The sequence below is a fragment of the Podarcis bocagei genome (genome assembly GCF_964188305.1).
Source record: "Podarcis bocagei genome assembly, chromosome: 14".
Classification (NCBI taxonomy): Eukaryota; Metazoa; Chordata; class Lepidosauria; order Squamata; family Lacertidae; genus Podarcis; species Podarcis bocagei.
The window spans coordinates 25,977,310-25,991,653 of record NC_138139.1 but is presented as its reverse complement, the minus strand read 5'-3'; the positions used below and the strand labels follow the sequence as shown (position 1 = coordinate 25,991,653).

The following is a 14,344-nucleotide window of genomic DNA, read 5'->3' as shown; positions in this document are numbered from 1 at the left end:
TATAAAGACTAGGACTAGCCGCCTGAGAAACAGTTTCTACCCAAATGCAATTTTGGTTTTAAACGCAGTGTAAGGAGTCTTTATGGGAGTATAAAGGTAAAGGTACCCCTGCCCGTACGGGCCAGTCGTGTCCGACTCTGGGGTTGCGTGCTCATCTCGCTTAAGAGGCCGGGAGCCAGCGCTGTCCGAAGACACTTCCGGGTCACGTGGCCAGCGTGACAAAGCTGCTCTGGCAAGCCAGCACCAGCGCAGCACACGGAAACGCCGTTTACCTTCCCGCTATAAAGTGGTACCTATTTATCTACTTGCACTTAGGGGTGCTTTCGAACTGCTAGGTGGGCAGGAGCTGGGACCGAACGACGGGAGCTCACCCCGCCGTGGGGATTCAAACCGCCGACCATACGATCGGCAAGTCCTAGGCACTGAGGTTTTACCCACAGCGCCACCCGCGTCCCTTTTTATGGGAGTATATTGTATTTAAAAATAGGGTATCAGAGTTTTTAGGGGGCTAACCAGGTTGGGGTAGCTGGGATAGCAGGCTTGTTAGTTTTTGAATGTCTTATGTAGATTTTTCAATTTTGTTGTTCTGTGTGGGACAATGACAATAAAGATTATCGTATCGCTGGAAGGGCCCTGACTGCCGGACTACCATCAGCTCCAGCCAGCATGAATAATGGGAGTCATCTCAAATGCATCACATTGGCTACCTCTGGTCTAGATGCTAACCCAAAAGGGAACACCCCAACCACTCAGCTGTCCTTGGAGAAGTCACACCTTTGAAGCCCCAATCTCCCAGGAATGGAAACTACTCTTCAAAGGAGAGGAACAGAGATGAAAACACTGGCCTACCTTACCAGGTTGTATGGGTGACAACAAAGTGGAAGTGCTCTCTAAATGGTTCTTACTACTGCTGGCCTTGTGAGATGTCTATCTACATATGTGTTTTGTTTCTTCGGACTGGAGGGGGATTCCGCTGTGTGTGTGTGTGTGTGTGTGTGTGTGTGTGTGTGTGAGAGAGAGAGAGAGAGAGAGAGAGAGAGAGAGAGAGAGAGAGAGAGAGAGAAACTTTGCAAAGGCTGTAGATGAGGAGGGAGGATTGGAGAGGAGGAGGAGAGAGGGAAGGAAGGAAGGAGGGGAGGCTTATCTCTCTCTCTCTCTCTCTCTCTCTCTCTCTCTCTCTCTCTCTCTCTCTCTCTCTTTCTTTCTTTCTTTCTCTCACTCATTCTCTCCCCTCTCAGTGTCAAGAAATCTTGGAGAGGAGGAGGAGGCGGCTCTGTCCTGGCAGGTCCCTTTCGCGAGGATGAAAGCCCAGCTTCCCAGCCTGGGGATGCAGTAGGCGGTGACCCCCGAGAGAAGAGGGAGCCCTCAACTTGTAGGCAGCGGTGTGTGTAAGGGGTGGGGGGTCTCTCTTTTGGGAGATCTCCAAACTCCTGCGCTCGGGACCTTCTTCGCCTCTGGACCGGCAGAGGAGGCGCCCCGGCGGCTGCAGCCCAGCCGAGCCCCGCCGGTCTCTCTCGCTCTCTCCCTGCGCCCCGGAGCCATGCCGTCGCCGCCGCCGCTGCCCTGCCGGGGCTGGACGCTGGCTCTGCTCACGCTGCTGGTGGGGATCCTGATCTTCGCGGACATCTCCGAGATCGAGCTGGAAATCGGGTAAAAAAGAAACAATGAAGCCGGGTTCGATTCCCCCGCGCGTCCTTGCGCTCTGATCCAGGTGGCTCTTGTTGTGGGGGGCGCGACTGGGGGGGCTAAGGGAAAACAGTTTGGGAGAAGCAGGGGGCTTGGAGCCGGGCTGGAGTAGCCGGGTGGGGTGGGAAATCAAGCTCTGCTTTGGTTCGGGCAGGGGGGCGTGGTGGAGGGGGGCTTGTAAGGTAGGGGACACTTTTAGCTCGGGGGTGGCTTTTCAAAAAGAGGGACCGATGCGAAATGATGCTGGCGGGGGGTTTACAAAGGAGAAGGGAAACCTCTGCGGGGGGGGGGGAATGCGGTTACAAAGGATGTTTTTTCTCTGGGGAAGGAGGATGAGGAAGGGGGCGCGATGGAGTGGAAGGGGGGCTGCAAGAGAAGGAGAGTGTGGGTGGGCTGGGCGAGGGGGGGGACTCCGGAGTTTCTTTGTCTCCGCGCGCGCTGCCTCGGCTGCTACAGCTCTCAGTAAGCGAGGGGGGAGCGCTTTCGCTCTAGCCTCTCGCCGACCGAGCTCCCAACCCCTGTACCGGCCAGCGCGGGGTGAGGTTCGAGGGTGGGGTCGGGCTTATCAGCTGCAGTTGTTGGGGGGTTAAGGAGTCAATCGATGTGGGTCTTGGGGAGATCTGGAAAGCAGGAGAGGAGAGGGGGGCGTGGACCGGCTGGAAGTTGGGGAGGGGAGAGAAACGGGAAATGAGAAAGCCGCCTTGGATACCAAGTCCATCTAGCTCCGTGCTGTCTGCCCTAACCGGCAGAAGGGAAAATTCCCAGCCCCACCTGAAGATGCCCTGGGTTGAACCTAGGATCTTCTGCGTGCAAAGCAGATGCTCCACCAGTGAGCTCTGGTCTCTCCTCTGGGACACAGGAGAACCTCATGTCTTATTTTGATAGTTACAAGCTTAGTGGATCAGGGGGATGTTGTAGATGTAGCATATCTTTATTTCAATAAGGCTTTTGGCAAAGTCCCCCATGATATTCTTGCGGAGAAGCTGGACAATGTTATTGTTAGGTGGATTTTTAGGTAGTTGACTAACCAAACCCAAAGAGTACTCGCCAAGGACTCCCTGTCATCCTGGGGGTGGGAACGTGACAAGTGGGGTGCCGCAAGGTTCTGTCCTGGACATGGTGTTGTTCAACAGTTTTATGAATGACTTGGATTAAGGATAGAATCATAGAATCATAGAGTTGGAAGAGACCACAAGGGCCATCAAGTCCAACCCCCTGCCAAGCAGGAAATGAAGGAATTGAAGAGGATTTGCATAGGAAACCAAATTGAGAGGGGTAGCCAATACTGTACCTCAGAAGACAGAATCAAGATTCAAGATGACCTTAACAAATTGGAGAACTGAGCCAAAACTAACATATGACATGTCAATAGGGACAAGTGTAAGATTGTACAGTTAGGCAGGAATAATCAGATGCCCAAATATAGGAAGGAAGACACCTGGTTTGCCTGTAGTATATGTGAAAAAGATCTAGGGGTCAGCAACCTTTTTCAGCCATGGGCCGGTCCACCGTCCCTCAGACTGTGTGGTGGGCCGGACTATATTTTTTGGGGGGGAATGAACAAATTCCTATGCCCCACAAGTAACCCAGAGATGCATTTTAAATAAAAGGACACATTCTGCTCATGTCACGCTGATTCCTGGACCGTCTGCAGGCTGGATTTAGAAGGCGATTGTGCTGCATCCGGCCCCTGGGCCTTAGGTTGCCTACCCCTGATCTAGGGGGTCTTAGTAGACAACAAGCTTAACATGAGTCAACAGTGTGATTCTGCAGCAAGAAATGCTAATGCAATTCTGGGCTGCATCAACTGAAGTAATAGTCCTGTTTAAGGGAAGTAATAGTACCATTATATTGTCTTGTATCAGACCCCACTGAGTACTGTGCTCAGTTCTGGGCACCACAATTTAAGAAGGATATTGGCAAACTAGAACTTGGTTGCAGAGGAAGGCAACCAAGATGATCAAGGGTCTGGAAACCAAACCTTATGAGGAACAGTTGAGGGAGTTGGGTATGCCTAGCCTGGAGAAGAGAAGACTAAGAGATGACACAATAGCCGTCTTTTAAATATCTGAAGGGCTGTCATGTGGAAGAAGGTGCAAGCTTGTTTTGTGTTGCTCCAGAGGGGAGGATCCAAACCAATGGATTCATGTGACAGGAAAAGAGATTCCAACAAAACTTGAGGAATAATCTCTGATGGTAAGAACAGTAGAGCAGATGAGCTGGGAAGGTGGTAGACTCTCCTTCGCAGGAGGCTTTTAAACACAGCTTGGATGCCCATCTGTTAGGGTTTTCTTAGCTGTGATTCCTCCATTGCAGGAGGTTGGACTACATGAAGACTGGGGTCCCTTCCAACTCCACAGTTTTCTGGTTCTATGAAGGATACAGTTGCTGCTCTAGTTCAGCATTGCCTACGCTGACTGGCGGTAGTTCTCCAGGGTTTCAGGCAGGGGTTGAACCTGAGACCTGCTGTGTGCAAAGGAGATGCTCTGCCACTGAGCTACATCTCTGCATCTTGGGATAGGGACTTGTAGAAGGGCTGGTTTAATGCAAGAAGTACCGAAAAGCTCCAGGTTTAGCACTTGAGAAATGTTGGAAGTTTAAAGTGGGAGACATGGATCCACCACACTCCACTGACAACCAGGGGCAGTGGCAATGGCATTGTTGGCAAAGCTGGAAAGTGTTAGGCATCATGCTCAGGTGTAGGTAAAAGGTAAATGACCCCTGGACAGTTACATCCAGTCAAAGGCGATTGTGGGGTTGTGGCGCTCATCTCACTTTTCAGCCCAAGGGAGCCGCCGTTTGCCCACAGACAGCTTTCCAGGTCATGTGGCCAGCATGACTAAACTGCTTCTGGCACAATGGGACACCATGGAAATGCCGTTTACCTTCCCACCACAGTGGTACCTATTTCTCTACTCGCACTGGTGTGCTTTCGAACTGCTAGGTCGGCAGGAGCTGGGACAGAGCAACGGGAGCTCACCCCATTGCATGGATTCGAACTGCCAACCTTCTGATTGGCAAGTCCAAGAGGCTCAGTGGTTTAGACCACAGTGCCACAAATGTCCCTCAGGTATATCTAGCAGAGAGGCAATAACCATTCATTGCACTTATCCTTTTTCTGCCCTAGTGCTTGTGACATGGATAGAAGCCCCTTTTGCAATGGTTCTCCCCTTCTCTGTGTACCTACTCCACACTTGTAGGACCCAGCTGTAGTGTTTGTTTTGAAGGGAATGTATTAAGTAAGAGGAGTGCCCCAGTGCCACGGGGCTGGTACTGAGTGCAATTCTCTCAATACGGAGTAATAATTTCAGATCCATGTTCTTTAAGTGTGCATTAAATGTATGGTGCCTTTACAGTGCCACCATACACACCATACATTTAAAGAACATCGCTTCCTCCAAAGAACACTGGGAACTGCTAAGGATGTTGGGAATTGCAGCTCTGCAACACATCAATTACAGTTCCCAGCATTCCTCGGGGGAAGCCACATGCTCCAAATGTGCTTTAAATGCTCAAATTCTGCTTCTCGGTTTCCAGCTGGGCAACTGGTTGGCCATTGTGAGAATAGGAGGATGGATTAGATAGGTGGGCCTTTGGATCCAGCCGGGCTCTTCTTATGTTCTTATGGACTTGTACTGCCATGGGAAAGGCTGTTTGGGGACATAGGAAACTGTCTTGTGCTGATTGAGACCATTTGTCAATCTAATTCAAGAGGACTTCTGAACACCAGTTGCTGGCAATCCCAAAAGGGGAGAGCTGCTGTTGTGTTCAGGTCCTGCTTGCAAGCTTCCCACTGGGGCATCTGATTGGCCACCATGGAAGAGGGATGCTGGAGCAGACAGTTCTCTGCCCTACGCCAGCAGAGCTTTTCTTATGTTCTGCCATTCTGGAGAAAAGGGTTGGGTGGATATCTGCTGTGGGCACTTCCCGGTCAGGGATGGGTTTGGCGAATAGTCAGGGAGGGAAGACAGAAGTTAGAGTCTCTCCACCCCTGCCTTAGATGTTGCTGTCAATCTTGTCTTAGGCTGAGTAGAGGATAAAATGAAGGGAGTTCTTCCACTTTCCTATTATTCTGTGATGGAGTGTGTGGTCCTGATTAGACCAAGGAGGGAGGAGCACTCCATCAAGTTGAAGGGGAAGCTGCTAGTCGAGATACGGATGGAGCAATGTGTAAAAATGTAGTTCTCAGACTGTGCCATGAGAAATCAATCACTTAATTAAAGACTGTTGTGACTCCAGAGTAGCCATTGATGCAGCAGACTGTCTGCTGCATTTTGGCACAAAACACCACTCCAAGCCCACCTTCTTCCTTCCAGTTAGGAAGCACAACCAGAGCAGTTTCTTGTGCAGGTATCCAGAAGGTGGACTGCTCCTTACTTGCCCTAACTAAAAGGTACACCTTTAGAGGTGCAATTGTGAAAAGTCCCTCTAGATATAAATCAGAAGGGAAGAGTCTCAGTCGTCAGGGAGAGATTCATGCTCTCCTACATTTCTCCAAAGAAAATAGGGACATCCTAAGGACATTCCAGGATCAAATCAGAAACCGAGATGGCTTCTGTAAATTCAGAACTGCCCCTGGAAAATAGGGACACTTGGAGGGTCTGAGATTTGGTACTTGCCAAACTGAAATGGGATAGGACAGAAGAACAGTAGAAGAGTCCCATTGGATCAGGCCAATGGCCCATCCAGTTCCTTTTTTAAAAAAATAAATAAATACATTTTTATTTGATTTTCCAAAATATGAACATACAACAAAAACAATTCCCAATCTAATTATTGAGATTATGCCGAATCTCCTGACTTATCCGCATCCCTTCCATGGGTCCTATTGATTCTATTTTCAACTACCGTATTTTTCGCCCTATAAGACGCACTTTTCCCCCTCCAAAAATGAAGGGGAAATGTGGGTGCGTCTTATGGGGCGAATGCAGGCTTTCGCTGAAGCCTGGAGAGCGAGAGCGGTAGGTGCGCACCGACCCCTCTCGCTCTCCAGGCTTCGCGGACCTCTCCCCAAGCAGCGGGAATGCTCCCGCTGCTTGGGGAGAGTTGCCGGCATCCCGAAGCCTGCGCGCGCTGATCCCAGCGCCTGCAGGCTTCACGGATCTCTCCGCAAGCAGCGGGAACGTTCCCGCTGCTTGGGGAGAGTTGCCGGCATCCCGAAGCCTGCGCGCGCTGATCCCAGCGCCTGCAGGCTTCGCGGATCTCTCCACAAGCAGCGGGAACGTTCCCGCTGCTTGGGGAGAGTTGCAGGCATCCCGAAGCCTGCCCGCGCTGATCCCAGCGCCTGCAGGCTTCGCGGATATCTCCGCAAGCAGCGGGAACGTTCCCGCTGCTTGGGGAGAGTTGCAGGCATCCCGAAGCCTGCCCGCGCTGATCCCAGCGCCTGCAGGCTTCGCGGATCTCTCCACAAGCAGCGGGAACGTTCCCGCTGCTTGGGGAGAGTTGCCGGCATCCCGAAGCCTGCGCGCGCTGATCCCAGCGCCTGCAGGCTTCGCGGATCTCTCCGCAAGCAGCGGGAACGTTCCCGCTGCTTGGGGAGAGTTGCAGGCATCCCGAAGCCTGCCCGCGCTGATCCCAGCGCCAGCAGGCTTCGCGGATCTCTCCGCAAGCAGCGGGAACGTTCCCGCTGCTTGGGGAGAGTTGCAGGCATCCCGAAGCCTGCCCGCGCTGATCCCAGCGCCTGCAGGCTTCGCGGATCTCTCCGCAAGCAGCGGGAACGTTCCCGCTGCTTGGGGAGAGTTGCAGGCATCCCGAAGCCTGCCCGCGCTGATCCCAGCGCCTGCAGGCTTCGCGGATCTCTCCGCAAGCAGCGGGAACGTTCCCGCTGCTTGGGGAGAGTTGCAGGCATCCCGAAGCCTGCCCGCGCTGATCCCAGCGCCTGCAGGCTTCGCGGATCTCTCCGCAAGCAGCGGGAACCACCGCTGGGCTCCCACGGCTTGCAGAGAGCTGCCTGTTTGCGGGCTGGGGTCGGGGGAAGCTCGGGCTGCCCCAGCCCCGCGCCTGGGGGGGAAATAATTTTTTCCCTTTATTTCCCCCCCAAAAAACTAGGTGCGTCTTATGGGCCGGAGCGTCTTATGGGGCGCAAAATACGGTACATATCAATACTTCTCCAATTTTTCATCTTCCTAGGTTATCTGTACGTTCTATTACATTAAACAAGTGTGTTTAAGATCCTGCTAATGTTTTGACCTGTTTACAATGATTTTGTATATACATTATAAACATTTCCCATTCTTTTTTTTTAAAAAAAAAATTGTGTCTTCTTGATTCCTAAGCTTCCCAGTTAGTTTTGCCATTTCAGCATAGTCCATCAATTTGATTTGCCATTCTTCTCTAGTCAGGGTTATCTCTTCCTTCCATCTCTGGCCTCAGTCCAGCACCCTGTTCCAAACAGATGCCCCAATGGGAAACCTGCAAGCAAGACCCGAGCAGAAGAGCCCTCAAACAGCAAAATGGGGCATGCCCCCCCCCCCGATTCCAGATAATTTGTTCATTGAGCATTTATCCTGATATGTTTGCAGGAAGGATAGATGATGTTGCATCGAGCATCACTCCACACTTCCCAGGGCATTTCTCCATCATTTTCCGTATCACAAAAAAGTCCAATCTTTTAGGGAAGTGAGATTGTGGCACAAAAACCTCCCAATCAGCTTTAATCGCACAACCTAAATTTGTCCATGTGTGGTTGAATCCCACTTGAAAACAGTGACAGCCTGGAAACAAGCTATACTGGAACTTGATTGAGCATTTGTGCTGATTTGATTCTGTGGCAGTCATAAGACAATGAACACTCACCTGGTATTCATCCCGATTTGCTCGAGGGCTGTTTAGTCATTAGTCCCATTAGTAATTTGCTCATACTATACTTTACAGCAGATTTCCCTATCATTTTTCAAGCTGCCAGAAGTCAATTATTATTAATATTTTAAATAGATTTGTTGCACCATTTGTTGCACTTTAATTGTGCAAACCTACACCTACTATAGGGACGTGGGTGGCGCTGTGGGTTAAACCACAGAGCCTAGGACTTGCTGATCAGAAGGTCGGTGGTTCGAATCCCCACGACAGAGTGAGCTCCCGTTGCTCGGTCCCTGCTCCTGCCAACCTAGCAGTTCGAAAGCACATCAAAGTGCAAGTAGATAAATAGATACTGCTCCTGCGGGAAGGTAAACGGTGTTTCCGTGCACGGCTCTGGTTCGCCAGAAGCGGCTTAGTCATGCTGGCCACATGACCCGGAAGCTGTACACTGGCTCCCTCGGCCAATAAAGCGAGATGAGCGCCGCAACCCCAGAGTCGGTCACAACTGGACCTAATGGGCAGGGGTCCCTTTACCTTTACATTTACATCTACTATAGGCACTTAATCCCTCCCACAAAGCTGTGATACTGTGGAGATGGCTCAGGTTTTTAACCCTAAATTCACCAGAGGGTTCTCCGTAGAAGGCCTTGGTCTCAATGACTGGGGAACCCGTGAATCCAAAGATGTCGTGTCGGTGAATCCAAAGGAACTGTAGATCAGAGAATCATAGAATCACAGAACCATAGAGTTTGAAGGGACCTTGAGGATCATCTTGTCCAGCCCTCTGCAATGCCAGAATATGCAGCTGTCCCATATGGGGATCAAACCTGCAACCTTGGCGTTATCAGCACCACGCTGAAACATCTGGAGGCCCAGGAGTTCTCTACACCTGGAAACTTGGGTCGTCTAAGGAGAAGCAGGGCATCACTTCCCCATCCAAATTTCTGTCCCTCTCCCCCACCCCACCCTGAGAAAAATCACACTGTGTCCTAATCATTCCCCTTTATCATGAAATCAATTAGGCACTAGAGAGTGCTTTAGGAAGGGTGCCCAGTGTCTGCCTGGCACACAGCTTGCAGTTATTTTATTCCCGACTCCCCCCCCCACAGCAACACAAATTAATTCGCTATCTCCTTCCTTCTCCTACACCAGGATACAGTGTGAATGATGAGGCGCAGGTGAGGGAGGTTATCAGAGGGATAATAACCTGCCTTTGAATTAACCAGGAGCAACCACTGGAAGAGACAGGGATGAGATGTGAAATGGGCCGGTGGCCGGTTCTGGTCTGGCGGTCCCAGTGTAATGACAATCATGTCAGGCTATATTTATGTATAGGATGCTGGTCTCCCCACCCCCCACCCCCGGTCTGCTCCCACCCATTCTCAGCAAGCAGACCTTTTAGATCCCACTTTCCACATTTCTCCCTCTTTGTTTTCCTGTCTTCTTTCTTCTCTTCCTTCCATGTTTCCTGGGGGATCTTTAGAGGCAAGGATGGGGAAGAAATTCAATCCAAATCCATCTCCTTTGCACTTTCTGAAGCACTGCACAAACCAAAGCACAGCCCTTTTCCAAATTTCGCATACCTCCGAATTTTGCAATTGTATTTCATACGTACAACAATGAATATACAGGAATAAAGAGTTCTTTACTGAGTCAAACCACTGGCTTATCTAACTCAATAATATCTACAATGATTGGCTTGTGACTTTCCAGCTTTACCTGGAGATACAAAGGATTGAACCTGGGGATCATTGTGTTTCAGTTCTCTTATTGCTTCAGAGAATGAAGATTAGGTAGTTTCACATTAAAATGTGAATTCCCGTGAACCAAATTCTCCCCATCCTTACTTCTGAGCAGTAGTATTAGACTGGTATATTTGTATCTGGTCATCACAGAACAAGTGAACTCAGAGCTGAATAAACCGCCACACAAACAGATGTAAAATGCCAATTCTCTCTGGTAAATTTCCCTTTAAAAAGAAAGATAAAATGTTAAAATGAGATGAAACAAAAACGAATGCTTGCAATTCTGAATACAATTATGTAAAACCTAAAGGCTGTGGTGCTAATTAAAGTCACTTAGCAGCATACTTGTCTGCTGGTGAAAGGTTTGCCATCAGCAAAACGTGGTTGCACACAAGAATGCATAAGCAGGTTTTCTGGTGACTTTGCTGTGCAGTAAATTTCACAATCTGTTGTGCAACAAGTTCCTTCTAGCACAACTGTTGCTTTGAATTCCTCTGCCGCTCAACATAAAAACTCACCTGTCCAATAGTGCAAGAGACTTTGTGCTAGCAGACAGAATATGGTGGACACAGCCCTGAATGAAGAAAAGCATAAAGCAAGCATAATATTCTGAGTCTCCCTGGTAGGGTATGGATTTTTGCACTATAAAGCCATCCACCCCGGTTGTCTAAACCTGAAAGTTATGAGTTATCTTGCCTTCCTTTCAGGGCATAATTTGAACTGCAGGGGTCTGCCTCCTGACCCCCCCTCCTCCTTATATGGTTCCAAGGGAGGAAGGAGAAGTTCTGTATAGCTAGAGCAAAAGGCAATTCTTGACTTTATTGGCAGAGACGTTGCTAGAATTCACTGCCGTGGCTTTGAAGAACGATTCGGCTCCCCAGAGAGTACCTGCTGTTTCGGAGGAGAGCTTTTTTAGACACCTCGTTGCCAGGCTGTGACAACGTGAGCAGATGAGACCTTTAAACATTGATGTGCAAGGTCTCAAGTCATCTTGGCAAGGCAGGAATATGACAAGGTTCCCCTTGTCCTGGGCAGGGGAGATCAAGTCTGGGGAGGCTGTGCTCAAATGGGAGATCCCTTCACTCAAGGGAGACAAAGCTACTCTGCACCCCCTTCAGTCATCTTCCATCCTCCTCTCCCATGACATCTAGTAACACAAAATGTGTGACAGGACATGACTGGTTTTGCTGCTCCAGGAAGAGGCAGCCCAGGAAGCAGAGCTGATCAGGGTTGCTAAAAATGTCATGCAACGGGCTTTCTGATGGCTTACCACAGCCATGGGGTGGAGAAACTTCAAGGCCAGGAGCTATGTGAGGATAGAACTTATGGGAGAGTGATCCTTTCTGCAAATACCCAGGTTTTTCTTTGCACAGTCTGCATCCAATTTGCATACATATCCATGGAAAGAATTAACATAATTTAGACAGAAGTACAACACATTGTACCTTACAGATCGTGAGCAGGTGAATTATACCTGTTCAGATCATATCCATAACAATAAAAATAATGTAATAATTTATTACTTATACCCCGCCCATCTGACCGGGCCTCCCCAGCCACTCTGGGTGGCTTCCAACAGAATATTAAAAACACAATAAAACATCAAACACTAAAAACTTCCCTAAACAGGGCTGCCTTCAGATGTCTTCTAGAAGTCAGATAGTTGTTTCTTTCCTTGACATCTGGTGGGAGGGCGTTCTACAGGGCAGGTGCCACTACTGAGAAGGCCCTCTGCCTGGTATATTTAAAGTGTATATTTAAAGCATGCCCCCCCCCTGCAAAGAATCCCAGGAACTGTAGTTTGTTAAGGGAGCTGGGAATTGTAGCACTGGGGGGGGGATAAACTACAGTTCCCAGGATTATTTGAGGGAAAGCCCTGTGTTTTAAATGTTTGGTGTGGATGTGACCTCAGCTGTCTACCATAGGTGCTGCTAAGTGCAAAAGGTTTCCACTCCTTTCATAAAGGTTGTGAATCTTTAAACCACACATGGATCAAACAGTTGTGCTGGCTGGGGCTTCACTCCAAACATCTGGAGGGCACCAGGTTGGGGAAGGGTGCCCTAGGCCACCTGTAAAGCCAAAATGGATGCACACACACGCACGCAAACACACACACACCCTTTGCTCTTTAGCAAACAAAGGGCCCTTTCTCCTGGATTTCCTCTCCCTGGGACTGGCAAACAATAAAGAGACATGAAAGTGAGCTCCCTCTTCCCAAGGCCACTGAATGGCTGAGCACATAAAGATGAAAGGTCTGGGTGGGGATGCAGGGGGAGGGCAAGGGGAAGAAGAATCTGCTGAGGAAAATGATACACATGAACCAGCAGAGTGGATTCGGCTGCTGCCTGCAGCCTTGGGAAGATGGGCATCCGACTGTTTCTCAGAGTACTTATCAAACACTTAACTCCCAGAAGGAGGAATGGCAGAGATTGAAAATGATGCAAGGTGTCAAGTAAAGTAGAAAAGGAGCTACACATGGGCACTTAGTTTATTTATTTGTCTTTTAAAAATACTGGGGACCTGAAATTTGATTTAAACAACAAAATCTAAATGGTTCACAACAATTATACATACACAATAAAAGCCACAGGTGGTTGGGTTTTTTTAGATCATCAGCTAGCTAACACAGAAACTGTTTATCTTGTCTGCATAAGCCTGGAGAACAAATAAAAGTTCCCAGCAAAGGTGTAACTCGAAGTCACCTGCTGGATCTGTATTGACAGAGCACTAATGCCTCAGTTTCTTGGGGAAGCAGACTTGGGAAGCAGCAAATGACACGCCTGCACACGATCTCAGTGATATAAGGATCCAGGGGGTTCCCTAAGGTATCCTGGGCATCAGTTGTTCAGAGCTTTGTAACTTGATTCAAGGACCTTGACCCTGGCTCAGTAGTAGATGGGCAGCCAAGTACAGATGTTTTAACAATGGAGTCACATGTTGTCGGTCAGATGCCCCCTCCGGCAGTCTGGCTGCCTGGTTCTGCACCAGCTGGAGCTTCCAAACCAGGCCCAAGGGAAGCCCCACAGAGAGTGCATTGCTGTAGTCCAGCCTCAAGGTTGCCAACACATGGAGTACAGTGTACATGTCCACTAGGAAGGGGAACCTGTGACCCTCCAGCTGTTATTCAACTCCAATAGCCTGCCCCTCCATGAATGTGTCCAATCCTCTTTTAAAGCCACCCATCTTGGAAGCCATCACTGCGTCCTGTGGGAGGGAGTTCCACAGTTTAACTATGAGCTGCATGAAGATGTACTTTGTTCCATCTGTCCTGAATTTTCTGGCATTTAGCTGCTTTGGCTGTTCATGGCTTCTAGTAGTATAAGAGAGGGAGGAAACCTTTCCCTATCCACTTTCTCTATGCAAAGTATAATTTAATAAACTTCTTCCATGTCACTTCATCCTCACCATTTCGAACGCGGCAACCTTTCCTCATCAGGAAATCACTCCATCCCCTTCATTATTTTGGTTGCTCTTTTCTGAAGCTTGGCTGCCCTAAATGGTCTCTCCAGATGCAGGTTACAGCTACAATGTACATTGAAAGTTCTTTTGCCACTTTCCAGGCTGACAAGGAGCCATTCATTGGTAAGCACTCTTTGGGTTTGATCAGTCATCCGCCAACACAAATCCGCCTAACAGTAACATTGTCCAGCCCACGTTTTAGCAGCTTCTCCACAAGGATATCACAGAGGACTTTGCCTAAAGCCTTACTGAATCCAAATAGGTTACATTCACAGCATTCCCCTGATCCACCAAGCTTGTAATTCTTTCTTGCTGTGTGTGTGTGTGTGTGTGTGTGTGTGTGTGTGTGTGTGTATATATATATATATATATATATATATATATATATATATATATATTTGCTTTCGTAGATTTTCACGGGTACAGGAATGCAGGTTTTGGTGTCTTCGGGTGTCTTCCCGTGTAAGAGTTGGGGTGTCTAGGCGACGTTTCGACGAGGTCTCACTCGTCATCTTCAGGCTGGTGCTTTCGGCTTCTTGTTACTGGAACAGAGCAGGATCTCAGTGTTTGAGTTCCTATAAATACTGTTGAGGGGGTGTGGTGTATAGCCTCCAACATTCTGGGCAGAGAGGAAGTTCCCAGGTTAGTGTGCCTTT

General features: G+C 49.1%; 1 protein-coding gene across 1 annotated transcript in view; it reads left to right on the top strand.

The window, feature by feature from the left end:
• Positions 1 to 1,151: 1,151 nt before the first annotated feature.
• The window catches only part of ST8SIA2 (ST8 alpha-N-acetyl-neuraminide alpha-2,8-sialyltransferase 2), a 33,329-nt gene continuing 20,136 nt past the window's right edge, over positions 1,152 to 14,344 (top strand). Inside the window, exon 1 of the mRNA XM_081171253.1 lies at positions 1,152 to 1,650. Within this exon, the coding sequence (XP_081027379.1) occupies positions 1,541 to 1,650 (110 nt within the window). The 5' untranslated portion in view covers positions 1,152 to 1,540. The remainder of the gene's footprint in view (positions 1,651 to 14,344) is intronic.